The 24,474-nt window shown below is 42.9% G+C and overlaps 1 protein-coding gene across 4 annotated transcripts in view; it reads left to right on the top strand.

Annotated features, from left to right (window-relative positions):
• Positions 1–4,818: 4,818 nt before the first annotated feature.
• The window catches only part of LOC115169692 (collagen alpha-1(XVIII) chain), a 53,481-nt gene continuing 33,825 nt past the window's right edge, over positions 4,819–24,474 (top strand). For 3 of the 4 annotated variants that reach the window (XM_029725582.1, XM_029725583.1, XM_029725584.1), the window contains exon 1: positions 23,056–23,733. In XM_029725582.1, the coding sequence (XP_029581442.1) occupies positions 23,415–23,733 (319 nt within the window). In that variant the 5' untranslated portion in view covers positions 23,056–23,414. Of the gene's footprint in view, positions 4,957–5,050; positions 5,125–23,055; positions 23,734–24,474 lie in introns of those variants that run through there. The other variant, XM_029725585.1, reaches the window with a different exon arrangement.

Here is a 24,474-nt window from a genome sequence, read left to right on the forward strand (position 1 = left end):
AGATGGCATCATGAGGTAGGAAAATGATGTGGATATATTGAAGCAACATCTCAAGACATCAGTCAGGAAGTTAAAGCTTGGTTGCAAATGGGTCTTACAAATGGACAATGATCCCAAGCATACTTCCAAAGTTGTGGCAAAATGGCTTAAGGACAACAAAGTCAAGGTATTGGAGTGGCCATCACAAAGCCCTGACCTCAAACCTATAGAAAATGTGTGTGCAGAACTGAAAAAGCGTGTGCGAGCAAGGAGGCCTACAAACCTGACTCAGTTACACCAGCTCTGTCAGGAGGAAGGGGCCAAAATGTCATGACATTCACTATGCACATTTACCATACATTCAACCTGTCTATTTTCCTTATGCTCAATTAATATAATTGATTATGGTATTGGTATAATGATAATTGCTGACCCATGGCTTGTGAGATCAGCATTACACACACTGTCTTGACATAGCCCTCCTTACCGCTAGCTAACCCAGTCACATCCCACATATGGCATTCCATACCAGTCACATTTTACATGAGTTTCAAGCACTGTGAATAAAAACGCTGTTCTCTGAGAAAATTATTTTTCATTACGTAAGCTGTTACTGTAGTTACCAAAGCAATCAATAAACAACCTATAAACAAGCGCAGGGACATACAGCATGGGACCTGGCTTGCCATCATGTAAAAGAAATCAAGTCTCACTTTTCATTTCTCAGATTTCCTAGCTCTCTTTCCCAACACATGGGGTTGTAGAAGACAGAGGTTGAGGAGACCGGTGCTGCTCAAAACCTCATGCAGGTATCACGACACAAGTTTTAAAGCCTTATGAGAAGAAAACCCACAGAAATGCAGAGGGTAGTGTTTGTTGTGGTCCCCCAAAAAGTATAATAAGCGTAACTTTCATGCTAATCTGGCAACCCAGAACCAAATCTCATATGAGCGAGAGACTACTTTAATGCGAATGCACCCAGGTCCCTGCTGAACTTGGAGTAATATCTGTCGGTGTATCTAGGCCTTGAATGAAATACTTCAAATCAGATGTCCTAGCATGCTCTTTAAAAACATATTGTAAGAATTGATTATCAAAATGAAAACAGTAGATTCTATTGATTTTTCAGGATACATTTTTCACAGACACAACAACAGTTCAGATGGTATCTGGCTGGTGTTGTCTTTAGATGATAGAAGAGCATATCAATTTGTCACGGTTGTCGTTGGTAATGGAGGACCAAAACGCAGCAGGTATGTGTAAGCTCATCTTGACGTTTATTAACTCAGAATGAACGTACAAAAATAACAAACAAGAGAACGAACGATCAACAAACAGTCTGACAAGGCTAAACTCAGAACAATCTCCCACAAATACACAGACAAACACACCCAACTAATATAGGACTTACAATCAAAGGCAACACCACACAGCTGCCTTCAATTGGAAGTCCACCCCAATTAACTCAACATAGAAACAGACTACCTAGACTAAACATAGAATACATGAATCTCAAACAGTGCCCAAAAACCCCCGGAATACTAAATCAAATGCCCTTACTACAAAAACACCACCCTGAACCACATAAAACAAATACCCTCTGCCACGTCCTGACCAAACTACAATAACAATTAACCCTTATACTGGCCAGGACGTGACAGTACCCCCCCCCCCCCCCCCCCTAAAGGTGCTCACCCCGGAAGCACCTCAAAAATAACAAAAACCCCAAACAAAAAACAAAAAAATCCCCCTAAACTAAAGGGAGGGAAGGGAGGGTGGCTGCCGTCAACGACTGCACTGTGCTACACCCCCCCTCCCCAACCCACCTATATCTGGAGGTGGCTCTGGTTCTGGCAGTTCCGGGCAGACGACCCACCCCGGCAGCTCCGGGTAGACGGGCCACTCTGGCAGACCCGGAGGACAGTCGGGCCGCTCTGGCAGACCCGGAGGGCAGTCGGGCCGCTCTGGCAGACCCGGAGGGCAGTCGGGCCGCTCTGGCAGACCCGGAGGGCAGTCGGGCCGCTCTGGCGGCTCCTGACTGGCGGGCGGCTCTGGCGGCTCCTGACTGGCGGGCGGCTCTGGCGGCTCCTGACTGGCGGGCGGCTCCTGACTGGCGGGCGGCTCTGGCGGCTGTTGACTGGCGGGCGGCTCTGGCGGCTGTTGACTGGCGGGCGGCTCTGGCGGCTGTTGACTGGCGGGCGGCTCTGGCGACGTCGGACTGGGATGACGCACTTGAAGCCTGGTGCGTGGTGCTGGTACTGGACGTATCAGCCTGGGAGCACGCACCTCAGAGCTAGTGCGGGGAGCGGGAACAGGACGAGTCGGACTGGGCTGACGCACTAAAAGCCCGATGCGTGGCGCTGGTACTGGAGGTATCGGCTTGGGAACACGCACCTCCAGGCTAGTGCGGGGAGCGGGAACAGGACGAGTCGGACTGGGCTGACGAACTGGATGCCTGGTGCGCAGTGCTGGTATTATCTTCACCAGACAGCTAGCACGCACCTCAGGACTATTAAAAAAACGCTACTCCAGGTGATAACATTAGGACACGCTCTGTAGGGCGAATGTCGTCCCTAAAACACCAACACAGTAGCTCTCTCATCCTTTTCTCCTCCAATTTTCCCATCAACTCCCTTATAGTCTCTGTTTCTCTTTCCCCCACTTCTCCCCTCACTAGCTCTGGTTCCATCCTCGGCTCCGCCGATCTGTCCATGTGCCCCCCCCCCAAAAAAAATTATTGGGGCTGCCTCTCCGGTTTAAACGCCAGTAGCGTTCCCGGTCCTCACCGAATTCCCCTTGCTCCTTCCTCTGCTGCTTGGTCCATTTTTGGTGGGAGATTCTGTCACGGTTGTCGTTGGTAATGGAGGACCAAAACACAGCAGGTATGTGTAAGCTCATCTTGACGTTTATTAACTCAGAATGAACGTACAAAAATAACAAACAAGAGAACGAACGATCAACAAACAGTCTGACAAGGCTAAACTCAGAACAATCTCCCACAAATACACAGACAAACACACCCAACTAATATAGGACTTACAATCAAAGGCAACACCACACAGCTGCCTTCAATTGGAAGTCCACCCCAATTAACTCAACATAGAAACAGACTACCTAGACTAAACATAGAATACATGAATCTCAAACAGTGCCCAAAACCCCCGGAATACTAAATCAAATGCCCTTACTACAAAAACACCACCCTGAACCACATAAAACAAATACCCTCTGCCACGTCCTGACCAAACTACAATAACAATTAACCCTTATACTGGCCAGGACATGACACAATTCTAATAATAAGGCAAAAAATGTGCCAGGTTGTCTGCATTCTCCTCAGTTTAAAAGTAGAGTAGGGACCCTTACATTCCAAGATCTACTAATTGTAGTTCGTTAACATCCCAACCATTTTCACTGAAAACAGCATGGCCTCACAGCCTCTTCTCTGTGCTTGCTGAGATAAAGGTTATTATAGGCAGATAGATCTGAATGTAACTTTGGGCCAGAAGGATCCTGGCAATGTTTTCTCTACTTGTCCAGTCCCTGCTTGAGGTAATAACACTTGGATCTCTTTAAACTGTTGAACTGGACCAACCAACTCTGTTAATTGAAACCTATTTGCTTTTATTATGTTACAGTGCAATGGTTTGCCATAAAACTTGCACACCCTCTTCACTATTGTCAGTGTGGCTATACCACTAGTTCTGTTATGACATAATGTAATTGGCTTTGGTGTGGGTATGTCGTGCAGTGGTTTTGTAGGGCAGAGGAAAGAGTGGCTGACTGGTTAGGAGTCCAGCTAGAATAACAATCAGGCAAATTGTCAAAGTGGATTGTAACTTCACAACATAAAATCTCCATCAGGAATGCTTCCATGAGAGTTTTCTTCCCCCAGCTTTCTTGGAAACATGTCATAAACAACTATGTAATGTAATAAAAATCAGTTGATCCAAAATGATTACATTATGTTAGATCAGTGACCATCCAAAAATGATCTAAGCTAAAAGACTAATTTTCAGAGATCACATCCTTTTAAAAATGTATACTCGTAGAGTTCTGGATGTATCTGGTGTAGTTGCATATCAACTGAATTGGAATCAGGTATTTGTGGAGATGCCTTGTGGTCAACATGCCAACCAGGAACTCTACCTCCATCTTCAGTAGGTCCAGTTCATGGAGTCTGAGGCAGATAAGCATCTAAACAGGGTGCCGAGAGTCACATGATACAGGGTCTACAGAAAAGCATTAGCAGTCCTCAGTGGTTGATGACAACCAAACTTCAAAGACTTGCAAAATCTTCACCTTATTACTAAATTTCACTGTCTGGGTGCCACTACCTGTTGTTGGGTATAGGCTATGAACAGACGTTCACGATTAAGTTTTCCAATATTTGACATAATTTACACATTTGTGATGAAATTATTTCCATAGTAACTTGTCTCATGAATCAGAACAATTTCAGTAACACGTCATTTTAAGTTGATTTAACTTTTCCCCAACTCTCATTTAGTCAGAACAAATTTCGGCCCCTCTCAAAATGTAATTTTCACTAAAACATTTTGGAGCTGCTTAATCTTATTGAGGTTCCCCAGCTCCAAAATGTATTTCAAAATATATTCCATACCATCAACTTCAAATGCTGGTAATAATGCAATAAAATAATGGAGATGGAAAAATTCAGATAGTCGCCATACAAATGGCAAAGTTAAGAATTTTAAGGCAATGGTTTAGTGAGGGATTTTAAGGAGTCAGATTTCCGTGTCCGTTGGCCAGTGACTCACTGAAGAACTGAGGTCTTCTTTGTTCGATTGGTACTCCAGCCTGTCAGGGAGAGACAGAGTGGAGAGAGGGAGAGTGCACTCAGTGGCAGGAGACGCAAAGGTCTGAAGTAGACAGAGAGCAGATTCCAACTCCAAGCACGTTGAGGACAATTTTGGATGCTTGGATTTGACATCTCTTTCCCAAAATGATTATTTGGTAAGGGTGTTTATTTTCTAATGTTCTGTGCTTGATTTTAAAGCCCCAAAAAATATTCAGGCTAACTCATGCAACATCATTTTCTTACCTCCAGCCTCCCCAGGTGGTCTTCGGTTATTCTTCTCATCCTGCTCTACCACTTTGAACCTGCAGTTCAGGTCATTGAAGGTAAGACGTTTTGAAATGTAAGTATTCATAATTAATGTAGCCCTATTTGATGTATTTCTTGGAAGTGCTGATGTGATGCACTCAATACTTGCCTAAACATTGCCAAGGCTATCGACCTGCTGCATTTGGATTTTAAATGTCTTGACTCGCTTGGAATGAATTGTAAGACAAAGTAGCTTCTTATCAAATAGCCTTCTTAATGTCATATTAGTTAAATACAGTATCTTAAATTGATATACTTGATATCTTTTCTGAGGACAAGTTGATTTAAGGTGTGAGATGTAGGCTTATGTAGTTTTAGTGTACAGTACATTATTTGATCCACTGCTGCCGATGCTTTTGAAAGGAAGTGTCAGCTGCATGTTTTACCTCCCTACTGAAAGTTGAATGCAACTGGTTTATTGGGTGAATAGCTGAAGGATTTTTTTTTTTTCTCCATCTCACAGATTATCCTGTGACATACAGTAGTAGCATGTAGTAAACAGCCTCCGGGTGAGTCTTGAGTTATACGCTCATATGATGAGCTGCCCTTATTCGACAAGAATGTGGACATGCATTATTTGCATCTGTATTCCAAATAATATGTGAGTCACATACAGTACTTGTAAACAAACACTTTTTAGAGTGCATGTATATTTACCCACCAATATAGCATTTCTAATTTCTTTAATTGGTTTAAATAGCCCTCATATATCCTGCTATAAGATGTTTGCTTGACGGGGAACTGGTTTCCGCCCCATCCACTATTGGCAGTGTGTACACAGTGGACTTGGAAGCAGAGGTCTGGTTAAACGCAGCACCTGGGTGTGAACTGGTGTGGTCACTTCTTATGTAAATTTCCCTCTTGTTACTACCATAGAGAGAGAACTGTACTATTATCTAGGGTTGTTACATTGTCATTACACGGACAATGTAACACATTCTAAAGGGCTATTCAGAAATACAAAGTTCCTCTTCAATCTGCTGTCTAATGGAGTGGCTCTGGAGAATATCGTGTTAACTACGCTTCAAATCAAATTAGAACACAAAAATGCATAAAGCGTGTATAATATCTCTTCTCAATGTGTAGTTTTGAGTTAAAATATGGGACTGTGTGTAGGAATGTCATAATTTGAAATATGATGATCACCCTAGCCAAAACGTCTGTTAATGAAGATATGAAAGACAACGGGGATTGTATATTCTTATCACGAAATCCACCGCTATCTGAGGTTTTATTATTCTTTATGACTGGTTAATGAGAACTTTTACTTTGACTACTTTTACTAACCCGAACCCACTTTTTTTTTTGTGGGGCAAAATATTACTGCCTTTCACATTTTGATTTTAGTCTGGTTCATTTCCTCACAAATGAATTAATGTTTGGTTAATACAGTCCTGTTGATCTGTCCCCAGTGGGAGTTTTCTTTTGAAGCGTGTTAATACATCGAAACACTGTGATTATTATTATTTGACCCTGCTGGTCATCTATGAACATTTGAAAATCTTGGCCATGTTCTGTTATAATCTCCACCTGGCACAACCAGAAGAGGACTGGCCACCCCTGGTTCCTCTCTAGGTTTCTTCCTAGGTTCTGGCCTTTCTAGGGAGTTTTTCCTAGCCACCGTGCTTCTACACCTGCATTGCTTGCTGTTTGGGGTTTTAGGCTGGGTTTCTGTACAGCACTTTGAGATATCAGCTGACGTAAGAAGGGCTTTATAAATACATTTGAAATTTGAAAATGAACAATTCACATTATAAACCTTATTCAGTTTTATGGGCTAAGAAATTCCCTCCACTTTTTGGAAAGGGTCCCAATATGTTCCACTTAAAGTATATTGTCATATATAGCAGAATGGTGACGGTTTTAAGACCAACTTTAAAAGGTGTCACTGAGCTATAATGTAATGTTTCGTTTTGGTTTTGAAGGGAAAAACCACTCAATGGAAAGTTTATTACAAAATATCCTACCTATTCATGTATTAGTACTTTTTGAGACATTGACATGAATATACAATATTTTTCCATGTGCTCATACAAGCATAGGAATGCCATAACTTCTCAACCGTTTTTATATTTGACAGTTGGTGGCTTCAAATATATGCTGATGTTGTTTTGTAGGCGTGAGGTTTCCTTGGTTACTTCATTTGAAAAGGCTAATAACTCCCTCATCTAACGGTTACCCACTTTTGGATGTGAAGACTGTCTTGTGTAAGTGACATCTGTAAGCGTGTTATGATAACCTTATCTGAGTACGATGAGGAAAATGATAGTTTTTTTTAATGAAATTGTCCTGATAAGTTGTTCACAAGCTGTTCACTTTGAGGTAAAAATGATGGGGAATGTACAGTACAGTATTCCTGGAGGCTCCATGGGGAGCACTCAGCACTCTCCCTGTAAGCCGCTGTTCTGTCCTGTGAAAGTTGTGGAAACACACCCAGTGAAAGGGAAGCCGTGGCCATTTTACAGCTGTGATGGGAAGGATCTTATACAGATTTCTAGAGAGATTAGTCAGTGGGCACAAACTGGTTGTGGAGAATTATGACTATCTCCTGTAGTCATAACACCACCCAGTGAGACATCTAGGAGAGAGACATGCCTGCTGTGTTGTGTCGTCTGTCTCATCTGTGAACTCTTGCTCTGTTTGATGTGTTTTTGCTGCACAGATCATCTCTTAGAGTCTAGCAGCATCTCACCATGAAAGTGCCAGAGTGCGGTCCGATGATGACTTTTTCAAATTAAACTATATTTAAAGTGCATTTAAAATCGCAACACACTTTACATACATATATTGTTTAAGTAATAACATGAACAGAGGATGTGGAAAACAATCACTTATTAAAAGCCCCCCCCAAAAAAAGTGATTTTAAAAACCTCAAATGGTGTCTGCCGCTCATACCTGACAGGGCAAACCCTTCCACAACTAAGGAGCTTTAATAGAGAACGCTCCTCCCTCCGCCTTGGTTCTGCATCTAGAAACTGTAAGCAAACCGGCTCCTTGGGAGCAGAGCGCCTTCACTGGGTTGTATGGAACGAGCATGTCTGTCAGATACAGTCGCTTGTGAAAGTATTCACCCCCTTGGCATTTTTCCTATTTTGTTGCCTTACAACCTTGAGTTAAAATTGATTTTTGGGGGGTTTGTATAATTTGATTTACACAACATGCCTACCACTTTGAAACATACAAGAAGTAACACAAAAAAAACAGAAACCTAGAGTGTGCATAGCAGTATGCTTAGGGTCATTGTCCTGCTGGAAGGTGATTTTCCGTCCCAGTCTCAAAATCTCTAGAAGACTGAAACTGGTTTCCCTCAAGAATTTCCCTGTATTTAGCACCATCCATCATTCCTTCAATTCTGAACAGTTATCCAGTCCCTGCCGATGGAAAAACATCCCCACAGCATGATACTGCCACCACCATGCTTCACTGTGGGGATGGTGTTCTTGGGGTGATGAGAAGATTTGGGTTTGTGCCAGACAGCATTTTCCTTGATGGACAAAAAGCTCAATTTTAGTCTCATCTGACCAGAATACCTTCTTCCATATGTTTGGGGAGTCTCCCTCATGCATTTTGGCGAACACCAAACGTGTTTGCTTATTTTTTTCTTTAAGCAATGGCTTTTTTCTGGCCACTCTTCCGTAAAGCCCAGCTATGTTGAGTGTACGGCTTAAAGTGGTCCTATGGACAGATACTCCAATCTCCGCTGTGGAGCTTTGCAGCTCCTTCAGGGTTATCTTTGGTCTCTTTGTTGCCTCTGATTAATGCCTTCCTTGCCTGGTCTGTGAGATTTGGTGGGCGGCCCTCTCTTGGCAGGTTTATTGTGGTGCCATATTCTTTCCATTTTTAATAATGGATTTAATGGTGGTCTGTGGGATGTTCAAAGTTTCTGATATTTTTTTATAACTCAACCCTGATTTGTACTCTCCACAACTTTTTCCCTGACCTGTTTGGAGAGCTCCTTGGTCTTCACGGTGCCGCTTATATACTGAGATCATGTGACACTAAGATTGCACACAGGTGGACTGTATTTAACTAATTATGTGACTTCTGGAGGTAATTGGTTGCACCAGATCCTATTCCGGGGCTTCATAGCGAAGGGGGTGAATACATATGCACCCACCACTTTTCTTTCTTTTTTCTTTTTTTTCTTTTTGAAACAAGTTAATTTTTCCTTTCACTTCACCAATTTGGACTATTTTGGTATGTCCATTACATGAAATCCAAATAAAAATCTATTTCAATGACAGTTTGTAATGCAACAAAATAGGAAAAACGCCAACAGGGATGAATTATCGGCCAGCTGAACAAATTGATACCGCTCAGAGGTATGATTTGGACCAATTGAGAACCTGTCCTCGTAGACCAACCAAGTCTTCTAGCCTCTTAGTGAGAATAGCATGATCAATCGTATTGAAGGCAGCACTTAAATCTAAAAGAAATCTAAGTTCTCATTGTTAGAGGCTAAAAGGAGATGAAAGAGTATATGGTGACTCCAGTTGCTTCTCTTGTGAGACCATACTTACAGGTGAATCTGACAGGCTACAGATCATCTAGATTTCAAAGTAGAGACAGTGACGATGACCACAGTGACAGTTCATGGTTTGAGGGCACATTACTCAGTTATCTCACCTGTAAATTTGACCTCTTTCACTCCCTACCCAGGGAGATTTATGAATGAACTCTGCTGAATAACTGTCCAGTCTACTGTAACAAATCTGTCTCAGTCTGAACAATACTCAATAGAGGTTTTCACTGGGCTGTTTGGTTTTCCTTTGTGGCCGAAATGTTGTCAAACTATCTTTCCTCTCCATTCTGTCCAGACACATAAAACACGCTCTTGTGACGTGATGTCACCAGTGCTGTATGATTTCTGATTGGTTGAGTGAGCCAGTGAAATGGCTCGATGGTCTTTATAAAGCAAACTGCAAGACTGAACCAGACCCAGAGGCAATGTGTTCTGCTTACCTGCCTGTGTGTGTGTGTGTGTGTGTGTGTGTGTGTGTGTGTGTGTGTGTGTGTGTGTGTGTGTGTGTGTGTGTGTGCGCTGAAGGGACCCTTGGCAGACTCAGATAGATGGCCCTGGCTCTCCTCTGTCCGACCCAAATAAGCAGACCATACAATGCATCTCCACAGGTCTGTTTGCATAGCCATTACTACTAATTGTGGGAATGGTGTTGCGAGAAAGTTATCTGTCCTTATAAAACAATACACCCAGATGTGTATTATGAATCTGTATCAGACACTTTATCAGCAACCTTTCCTTTCCTACTTTAAGCACTTGAGGATCAAGGACAGTGTTATTTTGGCATGCCATCATATTTTATTTTTTTGTATATATTGTATTATGTTACAGTATTTCTTTAACTAACCTGACCTCCCACTCAACTTTACTCCAGGTTAAAATGTCTAAGAATGAGGTAAATAAACTCATCTGATGCTCACCAGCTGGCAGAAAGGCTTCCTGTTAATGCCGCTACTCTTTAAATATGTGCCCTTATTAAGGCAGGAGTGTTCACCTTAAATGTATCGTCCATGAAAAAACCTGTCTGATCAGGATGAACAATACCTGATATAACCTTTTTAATAATGTTATATTTCTGTTAGCCACATAAAGACTGATCTGCTTTTTTTAGAATCTGCTAAACCATTAGCATAACTAATTATAACTGGCTATACTTTTCTTCCACTACTTCATATTTATTCCTTCGACAAACACTTGCCACGTGTCCAAACTTTTTACAATTGTAACACTGAAACGGCTTCTGTACATACAGCACTGTCTCATGATCTTTACATAAGTCGGGAGAACCCCTTCATCAAACGACAGTATAACCGATAGGCTTTGATCCTTCTTTCCGTCTATCATTCGATTCAAGCTAAGTGCGTCTACCATTCCTGGAATAATAACACCTTTAACCGGTGCCCTACTCTGAAAATCGTAGCTGTCGACATCTTGTAGAACCACAGAGCTTTCTCCCTTTGCGCTTTTGACACACATGAAATCAACATCATACCGCTTCTGGTCACTCTGACCGATTCCACTTTACCCAATTCGTCATTCACCATCTTCGAGACCGCAAACGGTTTACCCCCAAAAAACATTCTTGCTTGTGAATTGCACCCCGACCATAAATTGCTGTTCATCTCCAACTTTAACCCTTTTTCTCCACTCTTGTTCACCATCGTCCACTCATTCTCACCAATTGTACTTGCGCCAAGAGAATCACAAAATACTTCTGCTTCCGCCATTGCTTCCCCCTCTGATCCCTTATTGATGTAATTTGTTAAATCCACTTCAATCAGTGTAGATGAAGGGGAGGAGACGGGTTAAAGAAGGATTTTTACTCCCAGAGACAATTGAGACATGGATTGCGTATGTGTGCCATTCAGAGGTTGAATGAGCAAGACAAAAGATTGAAGTGCCTTTTGAACAGGGTATGGTAGTAGGTGCCAGACGCCCCGATTTGTGTCAAGAACGATAATGGTGCTGGGTTTTTCATGTGTGTATCAAGAATGGTCCACCACCCAAAGGACATCCAGCCAACTTGACACAACTGTGGAAAGTATTGGAGTCAACATGGGACAGCATCCCTGTGGAACGCTTTTGACACCTTGAGGGGAGGGGGGTATAGTCAGTGGTGTATCATTACAGTGTGTCTGTAATCTGGTGTCACATTTGCTAAAGTATTTCGCCCAGTAAAACATCACCAACTCTAATGTTAATGCAGATTATTACAAGTCAGAGAGGACCAGTACCCTTACCCTATAAGTACATATAAATAAATAAATAAATAAATGTCCTGCTCTGAACATGCCATAGATAGCCTGACCTGAAAATGCGTCATAAATGACACTTGGGGGGGGGGGGGGGGGGGGGGGTTAGCCAACTTAGCCATAGGAAAACAGATCTGCAACAGAGGCTTCATTGAGTTTCATCGCTTAGAGGGAGAGTGAACTTATGTATGTATGTGTGTGTGCGGAGAGCGAGTTGAAAAGTGAAATGCTTTAGAATTACATCTTCCAGAGTGGAGAACAGTCAAACACTGTCTACCTCTCCACTGGTCTCCACCCATAGCTCTTATATCTAGACAGGGATTGGCTGGGAGAACTGCCAATCAGTTTGTTCCTCTGACACAATAAGTACTTTGGCTGCTATATGGACAGCCTACCTACATACTTTGTCTTCAAGGCTAGATTGGTCCAACTGTACATTTAAATTGATATGTTTATGGTTTTATGTCAAGTTAGCATTTTATTAGTAGTAATGCCCTCTTATTTGAAAGTTAGGAGTTTTATGGCTTATGGATTTTGTCACTTGGCAGCCCTCAGATGAAATTTAGGCTTAGCTAAATGTAGAATCAACTGATGAGCATAGTTAAAGGAGTAAGGATCTGAATATCCTAACATATGGTGGCATACAAATAATGGATTATTTTGCAAGCAAAATATTGGCATGTCTGTCTGTCAACATGGTGGGACAAATCTTTTTTGAGAGAGACTTATTTGGCTACAAACTTAGCTATAGGCCAGTGGGCCCATGTGTCTAACTAAATCACCCCGATAAAACCAGATTGCTCTTGATCTGCTGCCCATAATAATAATACACCATTCAAGGGTCAGACTCTTGATAAGAGAGCTTCCCAGTGATTGTGATTTAATGTGGCAAAGTTCTGTTTTTGTTCACCCACAAAGTCTCCTTCGCTTTGCTAATTGATTAGTGAGGCCTGGCCTCTGTCAGGTTGGCTCTTCTCCTCCACACTGATGGTAATCCTCCCAGGAACCTGACCTCTGGTGACATCGCTATGGTCAATCTTAAAGGGACAGGGATTGCTGTGGCACCCTATTCCCCATATAGAGCACTACTTTTGACAAGAGTCCAATGGGTCCTGGTCAAAAGTTGTGCACTACATAGGGAATGGGGTGCATTTAGGGCACAGTGTGTGTACGCAGGGCAGTGTGTTCTGGTGAGGGAGTGAAGTTTCATCTGCAGTTCTGTTTATGACCACATGGTAGAGCTGGAGGAACACTGTGTCTATCAATGATTGGTCTTTGATGTCATTTTATTGTATCACAGCTTCAAAGCATGAACACTGTACAAGCTGTAGACATACAGGGAAGGTGAATGCTTTTACACCTGTAACAATCTCCACATGAAGTTACCAAGAGGCTTAGTTGTTATATTAAACACAGTCGCTTTTACAGTAGGTACATTTGAAGGAATTCATTACAGATTTGAATGGGGGTATTCAAACCCATGGTTAGACTTTATATGAGCACAGTATTTATATTATCATTGTTCATAGCATATATTGTGGGCATATTAATCACTTTGTGCTGAATCTATTTTATAAATAGTACATGTGATGAAGTGCTAGGTGTTACTGGATTTTGGATATAGTGTACTACATAGTCAAAGGTCTTGTGTACTGATTCCATATAGATGAAAAATGACTATCTCTGTGTGAATAGATTCACAACATTAAAACGGCAACTGATGGCCTGCCTCCTAGCCCCTAGCCCTCTATAGCCCATCACGCCCCTATAAGAATGGGATACTTATAGGGGCCCCCTCACATGAAACACTACCACCCCAGGGCAGGCTAACCTGGGCTTCCTTCCTCCCTGCTGGGTTTCCTTAAAATTACACTACATCCATCATCTGGTCCATTTAGCAAACCTCCAGCCCCAACTCTCCCAGCAACTCTCATTAGGACCACTGAAACACTAGTTTCTAGTCTCTTTAGTATGGAGTCCATCCATACCTCCACTGTGGATTGCTGTGAAATGTTGCACATCTAAGACAATGCACATGCAATGCCAAGTGCTGGTTGTAATATCCAAACATGCACGTCAAAGTTACAGTTTGTGTTCAATGGATGATTGTGTATTGGTAATCTTAATGTGCATTTGAATAGGTATTGTTACTGTAATTGAAGCAGTATGTGAACAGTGTATTCCTCTGGTACTTGATTGGTCCAGAGTGGGCTCATCCTCATCTTCCATGTCTGTGTGTGTGTGTGTGCTGCTGACAGTGCTGTCAGAACCTGTCCTAGGCCCCATTCCCATCCCCTCAACACACAACACCAGGGTCCTGAGTACTGAGTAGCGAAACAGGCTTCTCTTTGTCACTATGCCTGCCTGCCTGCCTGTATTTTTGCCTGCCTGCCTGCCTGTATTTTTGCCTGCCTGTCTGCCTGCCTGCATGTCTTTCTGCCCGGCCCCTCTGATCACTGAGCTGTGAAGGCTTGGCAGAAGCCCCTCTCCTCTTCTCCTCTCCTCCATGCCCTGCATTCCCCTCTCCTCTGTCACAGTCCAGCTTTTCACTCTCCCATGTTTAATCAGTGCCCAGAGTCAGACAGCCACTGATTGGCAGATTCCTGTCCAATGGGGACCTAATGTATTGATTGCTGAGATGTTTTGTAATAATAATAATAATACAATCGGTATAAACAGGAAAAGAAAACAAAAAAAGAAGTGGGACCCCCCCCCCCCAACCTCCCATCCCATCCCCCCCAACCCCTGATTGCTGCCTGTCAGCATTAATCGTCTCTGATTGATTGACAGATTCAAGGAGCTATCATCGTTAAGTAAGATAATAGATACAAAGTGTTGAATATTTACATTTATGCACTTCAAAAATAATTTTGTAACTATGTCCCTGAAGCATTTAATTACAGGGCAGTAGAAAAAAGGAGTTGCCTGGTAATGTGTATGTATCTTTCAAATCTTGAAATGTTCTCAAACCATTACTCTCCATGATATCGGTAAGCTAAGAATTCCACATATTGACTATTGGGGGAATGCAAAAGGTCGCCCTCCAGATCATAAGGCATTATTGTGAAAATGTTAATCCCAGTTACCTTGTTTTTACATTTGGTGCCAAATACAAATTGTGTGAGCAATAATGGGACCAAAGTATAGCTTACATTGTTTAAGGGATATATCAGTGAAGACCACCTCTTTTAGGGCAATAGGTGACACCATATATCTCTCTATACTCAGCCAGAGGGTGAAACAATCATGTCTAAATCAATTTAGGATGGGGCGAAATGCTAGTGCCTGGAAATACGATAAAAAATTTGGTACGGATAGTCCTCCTATGTCTTTACGTCTTTGTAAGTTCGGTAATTTTATCCTGGATCGTTTACCTTGCCATATACATTTAGAAACCGCACTAGGAATTTTATCCCAATTGCCAGAAGGGGGAGCCATGGGAATCTTTGAACTACAAAAATTCAGCCGAAGCAATACAGTGCATTTGGAAAATATTCAGAACCCTTGACTACGTCACAGCCTTATTCTAAAGTTGATTAAATTGTTGTTTTTTTCTTCAATCTACACACACTACCCCACAATGACAAAGCAAAAGCAGGTTTTTAGACATTTTTGAAAATTTACAACAAAAAACTGAAATATCACATTTACATAAGTATTCAGACCCTTTACTCAGTACTTTGTTGAAGCACCTTTGGCAGCGACTACAGCCTTGAGTCTTGGATATGAAGCTACAAGCTTAGCACACCTGTATTTTGGGAAACTCCCATTCTTCTCTGCAGATCCTCTCAAGCACTGTCATGCTGAATGGGGAGCGTCGCTACACAGCTATTTTCAGGTCTCTCCAGAGATGTTTGATCGGGTTCATGTCCAGGCTCTGGCTGGGCCACTCAAGGACACGAATCCCGAAGCCCCTCCTGTGTTGTCTTGGCTGTGTGCTTAGGGTAGTTGTCCTGTTGGAAGGTGAACCTTCGCCCCAGTCTGAGGTTCTGAGAGCTGTGGAGCAAGTTTTCATCAATAATCTCTCTGTACTTTGCTCCATTCATCTTTCCCTCGATCGTGACTAGTTTCCCAGTCCATGCCACTGAAAAACATCCCCACAGCTTGATGCTGCCACCACCCTGCTTCACCATAGGGATGGTGCAAGGTTTCCTCCAGAAGTGACGCTTGGCATTCAAGCCAAGAATCTTGTTTCTCATGGTCTGAGAGTCCTTAAGTGCCTTTTGGCAAACTCCAAGCGGGCTGTCTTTTACTGAGGAGTGGCTTCTGTCTAGACACTCTACATAAAGGCCTGATTGGTGGAGGGCTGCAGAGATGGTTGTCCTTCTGGAAGGTTCTCCTATCTCCACAGAGGAACTCTGGAGCTCTGTCAGAGTGACCATTGGGTTCTTGGTCACCTCCCCTCGACCAAGGCCCTTTTCCCCCCCGATTGCCCAGTTTTGCCAAGCGGCCAGCACTAGGAGGAGTCTTGGTGGTTCCAAATGTCTTCCATTTAAGAATGATGGAGGCCACTGTGTTCTTAGGGACCTTCAATGCTGCAGACATGTTTTGGTACCCTTCCCCAGATCTGTGCCTTGACACAATCCTGTCTCTGAGCTCTACAGACAATTACTCCGACATCATGGCTTGGTTTTTGCTCTGACATGCACTGTCAACTGTGGTACCTTATGTAGACAGGTGTGTGCCTTTCCAAATCACATCCAATCAATTGAATTTACCACAGTACTCCAATCAAGTTGTAGAAACATCTCAAGAATGATAAATGGAAACAGGATGTACCTGAGCTCAATTTCGAGTCTCATAGCAAAGGGTCTGAATACTTATGTAAATAAGGTATCTGTTTTGTTTTTTTATACATTTGCAAGAGTTACTAAAAACCTGTTTTTGCTTTGACATTATGGGGTATTGTGTGTAGATTGATGAGGGAAAACATTTATTTAATACATTTTTGAATAAGGCTGTAACATAACAAAATGTGGAAAAAGGGAAGGGGTCTGAATACTTTCCAAATGCACTGTATTTATTTTGACAATAGATATTCTGCCGGTTTAAGCAACTATGATATTATTCCATTGAGGTCGGATTTAATTGATTTGAGCATTCTGTTAAAGCTTCTGGTGATGGTTTTATCTAAAAAAGGAAATATCTACTCCCATGTATTTAGAATCAGTAACAATTGGTATTCCATAAGTAGAGATGGAGCTCCATCGGGGCCTTGAGATGCAGAAGGCTTGATTTGGTTAGATACTGTACGTTTTATAACTTGAGATTAAGCTGAATGTATCTTTGATCTTCAATGTGTTTGGGAGCGATTGAGATACATTGTCTAGATAAAGTAAAATATCGTCTGCGTATAATGAGATTAAGTAATTAATAGATTCTAGGTAAATTGGTGTTATTCCTTTGATTAAAAAATTGCCTGTGCCAGGTTCCATGGATGATAATAAATAGCAAAGGCGAAATTGGATTGCCTTGTCTGCTGCTTCTAGTGATTCTAAACGGAGCAGATATTGTCTGTTATAACTATGGCTGAGGGATTGACATAGCGTATTTTAATCATAGTAATGGAGCCAATTCCCATATGTTCCAAGACAGACCAAAATACGTTTTTGCATCGAGAAATAATACAGCCCAAGGAACTGTTGTTTCTAATGAAGCATCTACGATATGTAATAGCCATCGGAGTTTATCCGAGGATACATTTTTTTAACAAACCCACTTTGGTCTGTGTGGACCAATTTGGGTAAGTTTCGAGACGGGACAACAACATTTAGGAAAACAGTTTCATATCTGTGTTTATCAAAGATGGGGGCGATAGTGAGAACACTGGTTGTCATCCTTACCTTTTTAAATGAAAGTTACATTAGTACTGTATTCACATCACTCCCAAATGAACCTTTGTGAACGGCTGTGTTAATAATTTCGAGCAACAGTGGACCTAATTGATTCCAACATTTTAAATAGACCTCAGGAGGAATATCGTCCCTTTATTCATGCTATCCAATTCCCTTTTGAGTTCATTGAGAGAGATTTGAGCTCCTAGCGAGGTGGCTTCTTCTGTTGAGAGAAGAGTTCTTAATTATTTTAGAAAGCCCCCCCACCCTACATTTTTATTAAGCATTTAAGTGATCAATAATATGTAAAAAAAAAAGAAAAAAAAGATGGTATGTGCAAGAAATTAAGTCTATATTCAAAATCTTCACAATATTTCATTATGGCCTCCCTGGGAGATAGATTCAATAGCCTGTCCTAAAAAAATTTTTTTTTTTTAAACATTGTGTAGTTGTCCATATGGGACTGGCCATATCTCAGTACCAGTAGCAAAAAGTAGTTTCCAACTTATATTGCCATATTTTGCCCATTTTTGGAATTCAATGCGCTGTAGCCCCACAAGGAATGTGGGGCTATGTGCATCATGGTGCCGGAGAAGATGGCTGATGTTTTACGTGCTCCTAACCAACTGTTCTGTTGTTCGTTTTTTTGCGTTGTTGTAGCTTTTTTTTTAACTTATTTTGTACATAATATTGCTGCTACCGTCTCTAATGACCGAAAATAACCTCCGGACATCAGAACAGTGATAACTCACCACGAACTGGCAGAAGCTTTTATTTCCTTTTAACGAGTCTGACGAGCCCGACGTGAAGGACATACTGCTTTCCCTGGAACAGGCCCAAATCCCCGTCATTTACGTGAAGAGAAGCTGGAGAAAAAGAGGGCAGTCAGGCTGGCTTCTGAGAATTTGTAGGCAATCGAATAAACCTCCACTGCCTTCTGTTCTACTAGATAAAGTGCAATCCTTGGAAAATAAAATCGACAACCTACAGGGAAGATTAAAGTACCAACGGGACATTAAAAACTGTAATATCTTATGCTTCACGGAGTCGTGGCTGAACAACGACATTATCAACATACAGGTGGCTGGTTATATGCTGTATCGGCAGGATAGAACAGCGGCATCTGGTAAGACAAGGGGGGCCGGACTATGTATATTTGTAAACAGCCGCTGGTGTACGATATCTAAGGGAGTCTCGAGGTTTTGCTCACCTGAGGTAGAGTATCTCATGATCAACTGTATACCACACTATCTACCTAGCGAGTTTTCATCTGTACTTTTAGTAGCTATCTACATACCACCACAGACCTATGCTGGAACTAAGACCGCCATAAACAAAGAAGAAAATGCTCATCCAGAGGCGGCGCTCCTAGTGGCCGGGGACTTTAATGCAGGGAAACTTAAATCCATTTTACCACATTTCTATCAGCATGTTAAATGTGCAACCAGAGGGAAAAAACTCTAGACCTCCTTTACTCCACACACAGAAACACGTACAAAGCTCTCCCTCGCCCTCCATTTGGCAAATTTGACCATAATTCTATCCTCCTGATTCCTGCTTACAAGCAAAAATTAAAGCAGGAAGCACCAGTGACTCGGTCAATAAAAAAGTGGTCTGTTTTGCTAGCACAGACTGGAATACATTCCAGGATTCTTCCGATGGCATTGAGGAGTACACCACATCAGTCATTGGCTTCATCAACAAGTACATCGATGACGTCGTCCCCATGGTGACTGTTCGTACAGACCCCAACCAGAAGCCATGGATTACAGGCAACATCTTCACTGAGCTAAAGGCTAGAGCTGCCACTTTGAAGGAGCAGGACTCTAACCCGGAAGCTTATATGAAATCCCGCTATGCCCTCCGACGAACCATCAAACAGGCAAAGCATCAATACAGGACTAAGATCAAATCGTACTACACCGGCTCCGACGATCGTCGGATGTGGCAGGGCTTGCAAACCATTACAGGCTACAAAGGGAAGCACAGCCAAGAGCTGCCCAGTGACATGAGCCTACCAGACAAGCTAAACTACTTCTATGCTCACTTCGAGGCAAATAACACTGAAACATGCTTGAGAGCACCAGCTGTTCCGGACGACTGTGTGATAACACTCTCCGCAGCCAATGTGAGTAAGACCTTTAAACAGGTCAACATTCACAAGGCCAGACAGATTACCTGGACGTGTACTGTGAGCATGCGCTGACCAACTGGCAAGTGTCTTCACTGACATTTTCAACCTCTCTCTGTCCGAGTCTGTAATACCAACATGTTTTAAGCAGACCACCATAGTCCATGTGCCCAAGAACACTAAGGTAACCTGCCTAAATGACTACCAACCCATAGCACTCACATCTGCAGCCATGAAGTTCTTTGAAAGGCTGGTCATGGCTCACATCAACAGCATCATCCCAGATACTGTAGACCCACTCCAATTCGCATACCGCCCCAACAGATCCACAGATGACGCAATCTCAATCCCACTCCACACTGCCCTTTCCCACCTGGACAAAAGGAACACCTATGTGAGAATGCCATTCATTGACTATAGCTCAGCGTTCAATACTATAGTGCCCACAAAGCTTATCACTAAGCGAAGGACCCTGGGACTAAACACCTCCCTCTGCAACTGGATCCTGGACTTCCTGACGAGCCGACCCCAGGTGGTAAGGGTAGGTAACAACACGTCTGCCATGCTGATCCTCAACACTGGGGCTCCTCAGGGGTGCGTGCTTAGTCCCCTCCTGTACTCCCTGTTCACCCACAACTGTGTGGCCAAACACAACTTCAACACCATCACGAAGTTTGCTGACGACACAACAGTGGTAGGCCTGATTACCGACAACAATAAGACGGCCTATAGGGAGGAGGCCAGGACAACAACCTCTCCCTCAATGTGAGCAAGACAAAGGAGCTGATCAAGAACTACAGGAAAAGGCTGGCCGAACAGGCCCCCATTGACATCGACAGGGCTGTAGTGTAGCAGGTCGAGAGTTTCAAGTTCCTTGGTGTCCACATCAACAATGAACTATCATGCTCCAAACACACAAAGACAGTCGTGAAGATGGCACAACAATACCTTTTCCCCCTCAAGAGACTGCAAAGATTTGGCATGGGTCCCCAGATCCTCAAAAAGTTCTACAGCTGCACCATCGAGAGCATCCTGACCGGTTGCATTATTGCCTGGTATGGCAACTGCTCTGCATCTGACCGTAAGGCGCTACAGAGGGGAGTGCGTATGGCCCAGTACATGGGGACAAGCTTCCTGCCATTCAGGACCTATATACTAGGCTGTGTCAGAGGAAAGCCCAAAAAATTATCAGAGATTCCAGTCACCCAAGTCATAGACTTATCTCTACTTCCACACGGCAATCGGTACCGGAGCACGAAGTATAGGACCAAAAGGCTCCTTAACAGCTTCTACCCCCAAGCCATAAGACTGCTGAACAATTAATCAAATGGCCACCGGAATATTTACATTGACCCCCCCCCCACCTACATGTACAAATTACCTTGACTAACCTGTACCGCCGCACATTGACTCCGTACCGGTATCCCTGTATATAGTCTCATTATTGTTATTTTCTTATTTTTTCATAATTTTTTCCTTTCGTTTATTTGGTAAATATTTTCTTAACTCTTTCTTGAACTGCATTGTTGGTTATGGGCTTGTAAGTAAGCATTTCACGGTAAAGTCTAAACCTGTTGAATTCGCTTATGTGACAAAGTTTGATTTGATTTGTTGTATTCTGGAAGATCAAGAGGAGTTTTGCCAGATGGATGAACCGCATCTCAGATTTAGCTCGCGTAGCTGGGATTTCACCTCATTGTAGGTCGCCCTCTTTTTAGCAGTTCGCCACTCTGATCTGGGTAGATGCTGATCCTATTCTCCGCATAGGTCAGAGCCCTGGATTCCACTGCAAGGCGAACAATTCACTGTTTGATTTCAAAACTATGGATTTGTACAATCATAGAACAAGACCCATTTCATAGAGGACCCGTGTGGTGCGCAATATTAATTAGCAGCATGGGACCCAGCTTCTTCTGCCCAAACAGTTCAGAGAGAAGAATGCTCATTAAGGAAGTTGGGTTGCACTCCAGTTTCCACTCCAGTTTCAAGTCCTATAACCCGAACATTGATTTTACCGGAATAATTTTCAAGTGATTCTGTTTTCTCTTTAGGAGATTGTTTTCCCCTTCTAGCTTAGCTCGCTCTGTTTCCAGGTCATGGATTCACACCTCTGTCACATTGGCCGCCTTCTCCAGACTTTCCACTTTAGTTGAATAGGCATTCAATTTAGAAGTGAGTGATTCATTTACCGGTTTTCATTTCAAGTCGAGGGCAGAGGTAATCTCCTCATGAACGATCTCTCGGAAAGTAGCAGCCAGCTCTTTGTGTTGTGTGGTGTTGAGAACCGCCATTTTCCCACAGGTGAATTGTGGTCAGACAGATTATGCTATATGCTGGAGTGAAATGGATCTGCACATTTTTTCTTGTCATACAATGAACATCCCACACCTTAATATGATGTTTGCAATTGACAATTTTAGAAAACAAGTTTGTTAATTCTTAGTAATTTTGCAAAAGAAAGCGACGATAAGGCCACGCGATTCAATGCATGTCATTTTTCAGAGGGTGCTGCTCAGCACCCCAACTTCCTGTGGTTTATGTGTATTGTTACACCAATAGTTCTATTCAGCTTTCTCATGGACATGAATGCAACTGACTAAGGATAGGTAATATGTCAAATGTTCAAACCGTTAATGTTACATTTAATTGTGTTCCTTTGTGGTGCCCTTTTTACAGCATTCTTCTGAGGTCTTGTAGTCCTAACTCTTGTCCCGGGGGAATGGAACATGTAGGCAGTGCTCACCATGTCCTTCTGGGCTGGGGATTGCCAGGGACCTCACGATACGACATTACGATAATATCACGATACTTAGGTCCCGATACGATATATATATATATTGCGACTCTCACGATTCTATATGTATTGTGATTCGATACTGCGATTTATATTGCTATTTGATTCTCCAAACATATTGCTCACTTTATGTCTGCTGCAGAAACACGTAAGCGAGCCATAATAAAAGATCATTTTGATCAGTCATGGAAATAAAGGTGCTGAAAACATGTTGGCTTACTTTTTAAAAAGAAAATGGAGAACATACTACAGGATAAAAAATACCAGAGCTAATGTCATGGTGCCCCTATTTTTATATATTTTTTACTGATAACTGTTTGTTTAGTAAGCAACGACTGTTGATGACCAGCTCCTACATTTAAGCTGTACTAGGGTTGATGATAATGGTATACAGAGGGGGATGGCATTACTGAAGGGGGCTGTGGCTTACGGCTGACCCTTACATCCTCTTAACACACCCACCCACTGTGATGGGAGCCAGAGTGAAGTGAGCCAGTCGTGGTGTAGAGCTGCTGCTCTTGCTGTGCTGCCTGTGAAATACCTAAGGCTGAGGGGGTCTGGAGCAGGCGTCACCGCTAATCACAGGGCAGAGCAGAACAGAGAGAGGGAGAGAGAAAGAGAGAGAGAGAGAGAGAGAGAGAGAGAGCGCAGTTAGAAGCAGGTGAGAGCAGATAGAAGCAGGGAAGAGAGAGCAGATAGAAGCAGATAGAAGCAGGGAAGAGAGCATGAGAGCTGAGCTGTGAACATACTGGAGAACATACATCTTAAGTTTTTAGGATGGCTGTCCTGCGCCTGTGCAGTCTGCTGCTGCTGCTGCTCATGGCTCCAGTTCATGGCCAATGGTGGAGTGTGCTCTGGGGGAAGGCACAGGAGATGACCACACAGCCCCCCACCACCGAGGTCCTCACCACCACCAAGGTATTTTGGACAATGGAAGGGACAGAGGTGGGCCAGGTGGGGACCCAGACGGAGGTGTACACTACTGCACCTGTTCAGAGTACACCTCTACAGAGCACACAGGAGCCTGCAGGTGCTGGAACAACAGAGATCAAGCCCAACGCTAAGAAAAGACCTCTGAAAATGTGGAAGAGTCGTGGTGAGTTCTTCTGTGCTGTGCAGGAGTCGAGGAAGACCTGGAGTGTGCTGGGTGATGTAGTTTTTCCAGTTTCATTTCTGTTTGGGATTCTGTCCTAAAAAGTAGTCTATGTTGTGTTTAAATAACAAACAAACAATGCTCTGTGAGTTCTCAGTCATCGACTTAGCATAATGCTCTAAAACACTTCCCCTGAAGGAATCTGAAGACCCTGACAATGTGGCAGCTGTGGAGCTGTAGACTCATGGTGGTCCATTATTTTTGTTAAAATAGTCTCAAGCTGATACTTGTAGTGGGATCATGACAGGGATTAGGAAGTGTGTTCCCTCACAGCCTGCTCAAGATTACTGAGCGTGGCTAAGCGTTTTTAACTTGTCTAATTGAGGCTGTGCATTGTTGAGGGGAGCAGGTTTCCTGCTAGCTCCTTGGTTTCCAAATTAAATCCCTATCACATGATATTCAAATAATAGGATTAGGGCCGGGAGCCTTCCTGGAACCTGAGGAAAGTAGGGTCTGAGGAGTGTTTAGAATTGTTTCAGAGCCTGGCTGGGCTGGATTGTCGGGTGAGAGAGAGTGGGGGATGGACGGATGGCTGAGGTATGTGAGGGAGGATTGATATCAAGAGGCTGGAGATGAGAGGAGCAATACAACTTTTTCCGAATTGAAATGGATGGTGCACCGGTTATAGTCTTGCCTGACTAGAATAATTCAGTACATAGACTCCAAGAAAATCACTGGACAAAG

The sequence above is a fragment of the Salmo trutta genome, chromosome 31 (assembly GCF_901001165.1).
Source record: "Salmo trutta chromosome 31, fSalTru1.1, whole genome shotgun sequence".
Classification (NCBI taxonomy): Eukaryota; Metazoa; Chordata; class Actinopteri; order Salmoniformes; family Salmonidae; genus Salmo; species Salmo trutta.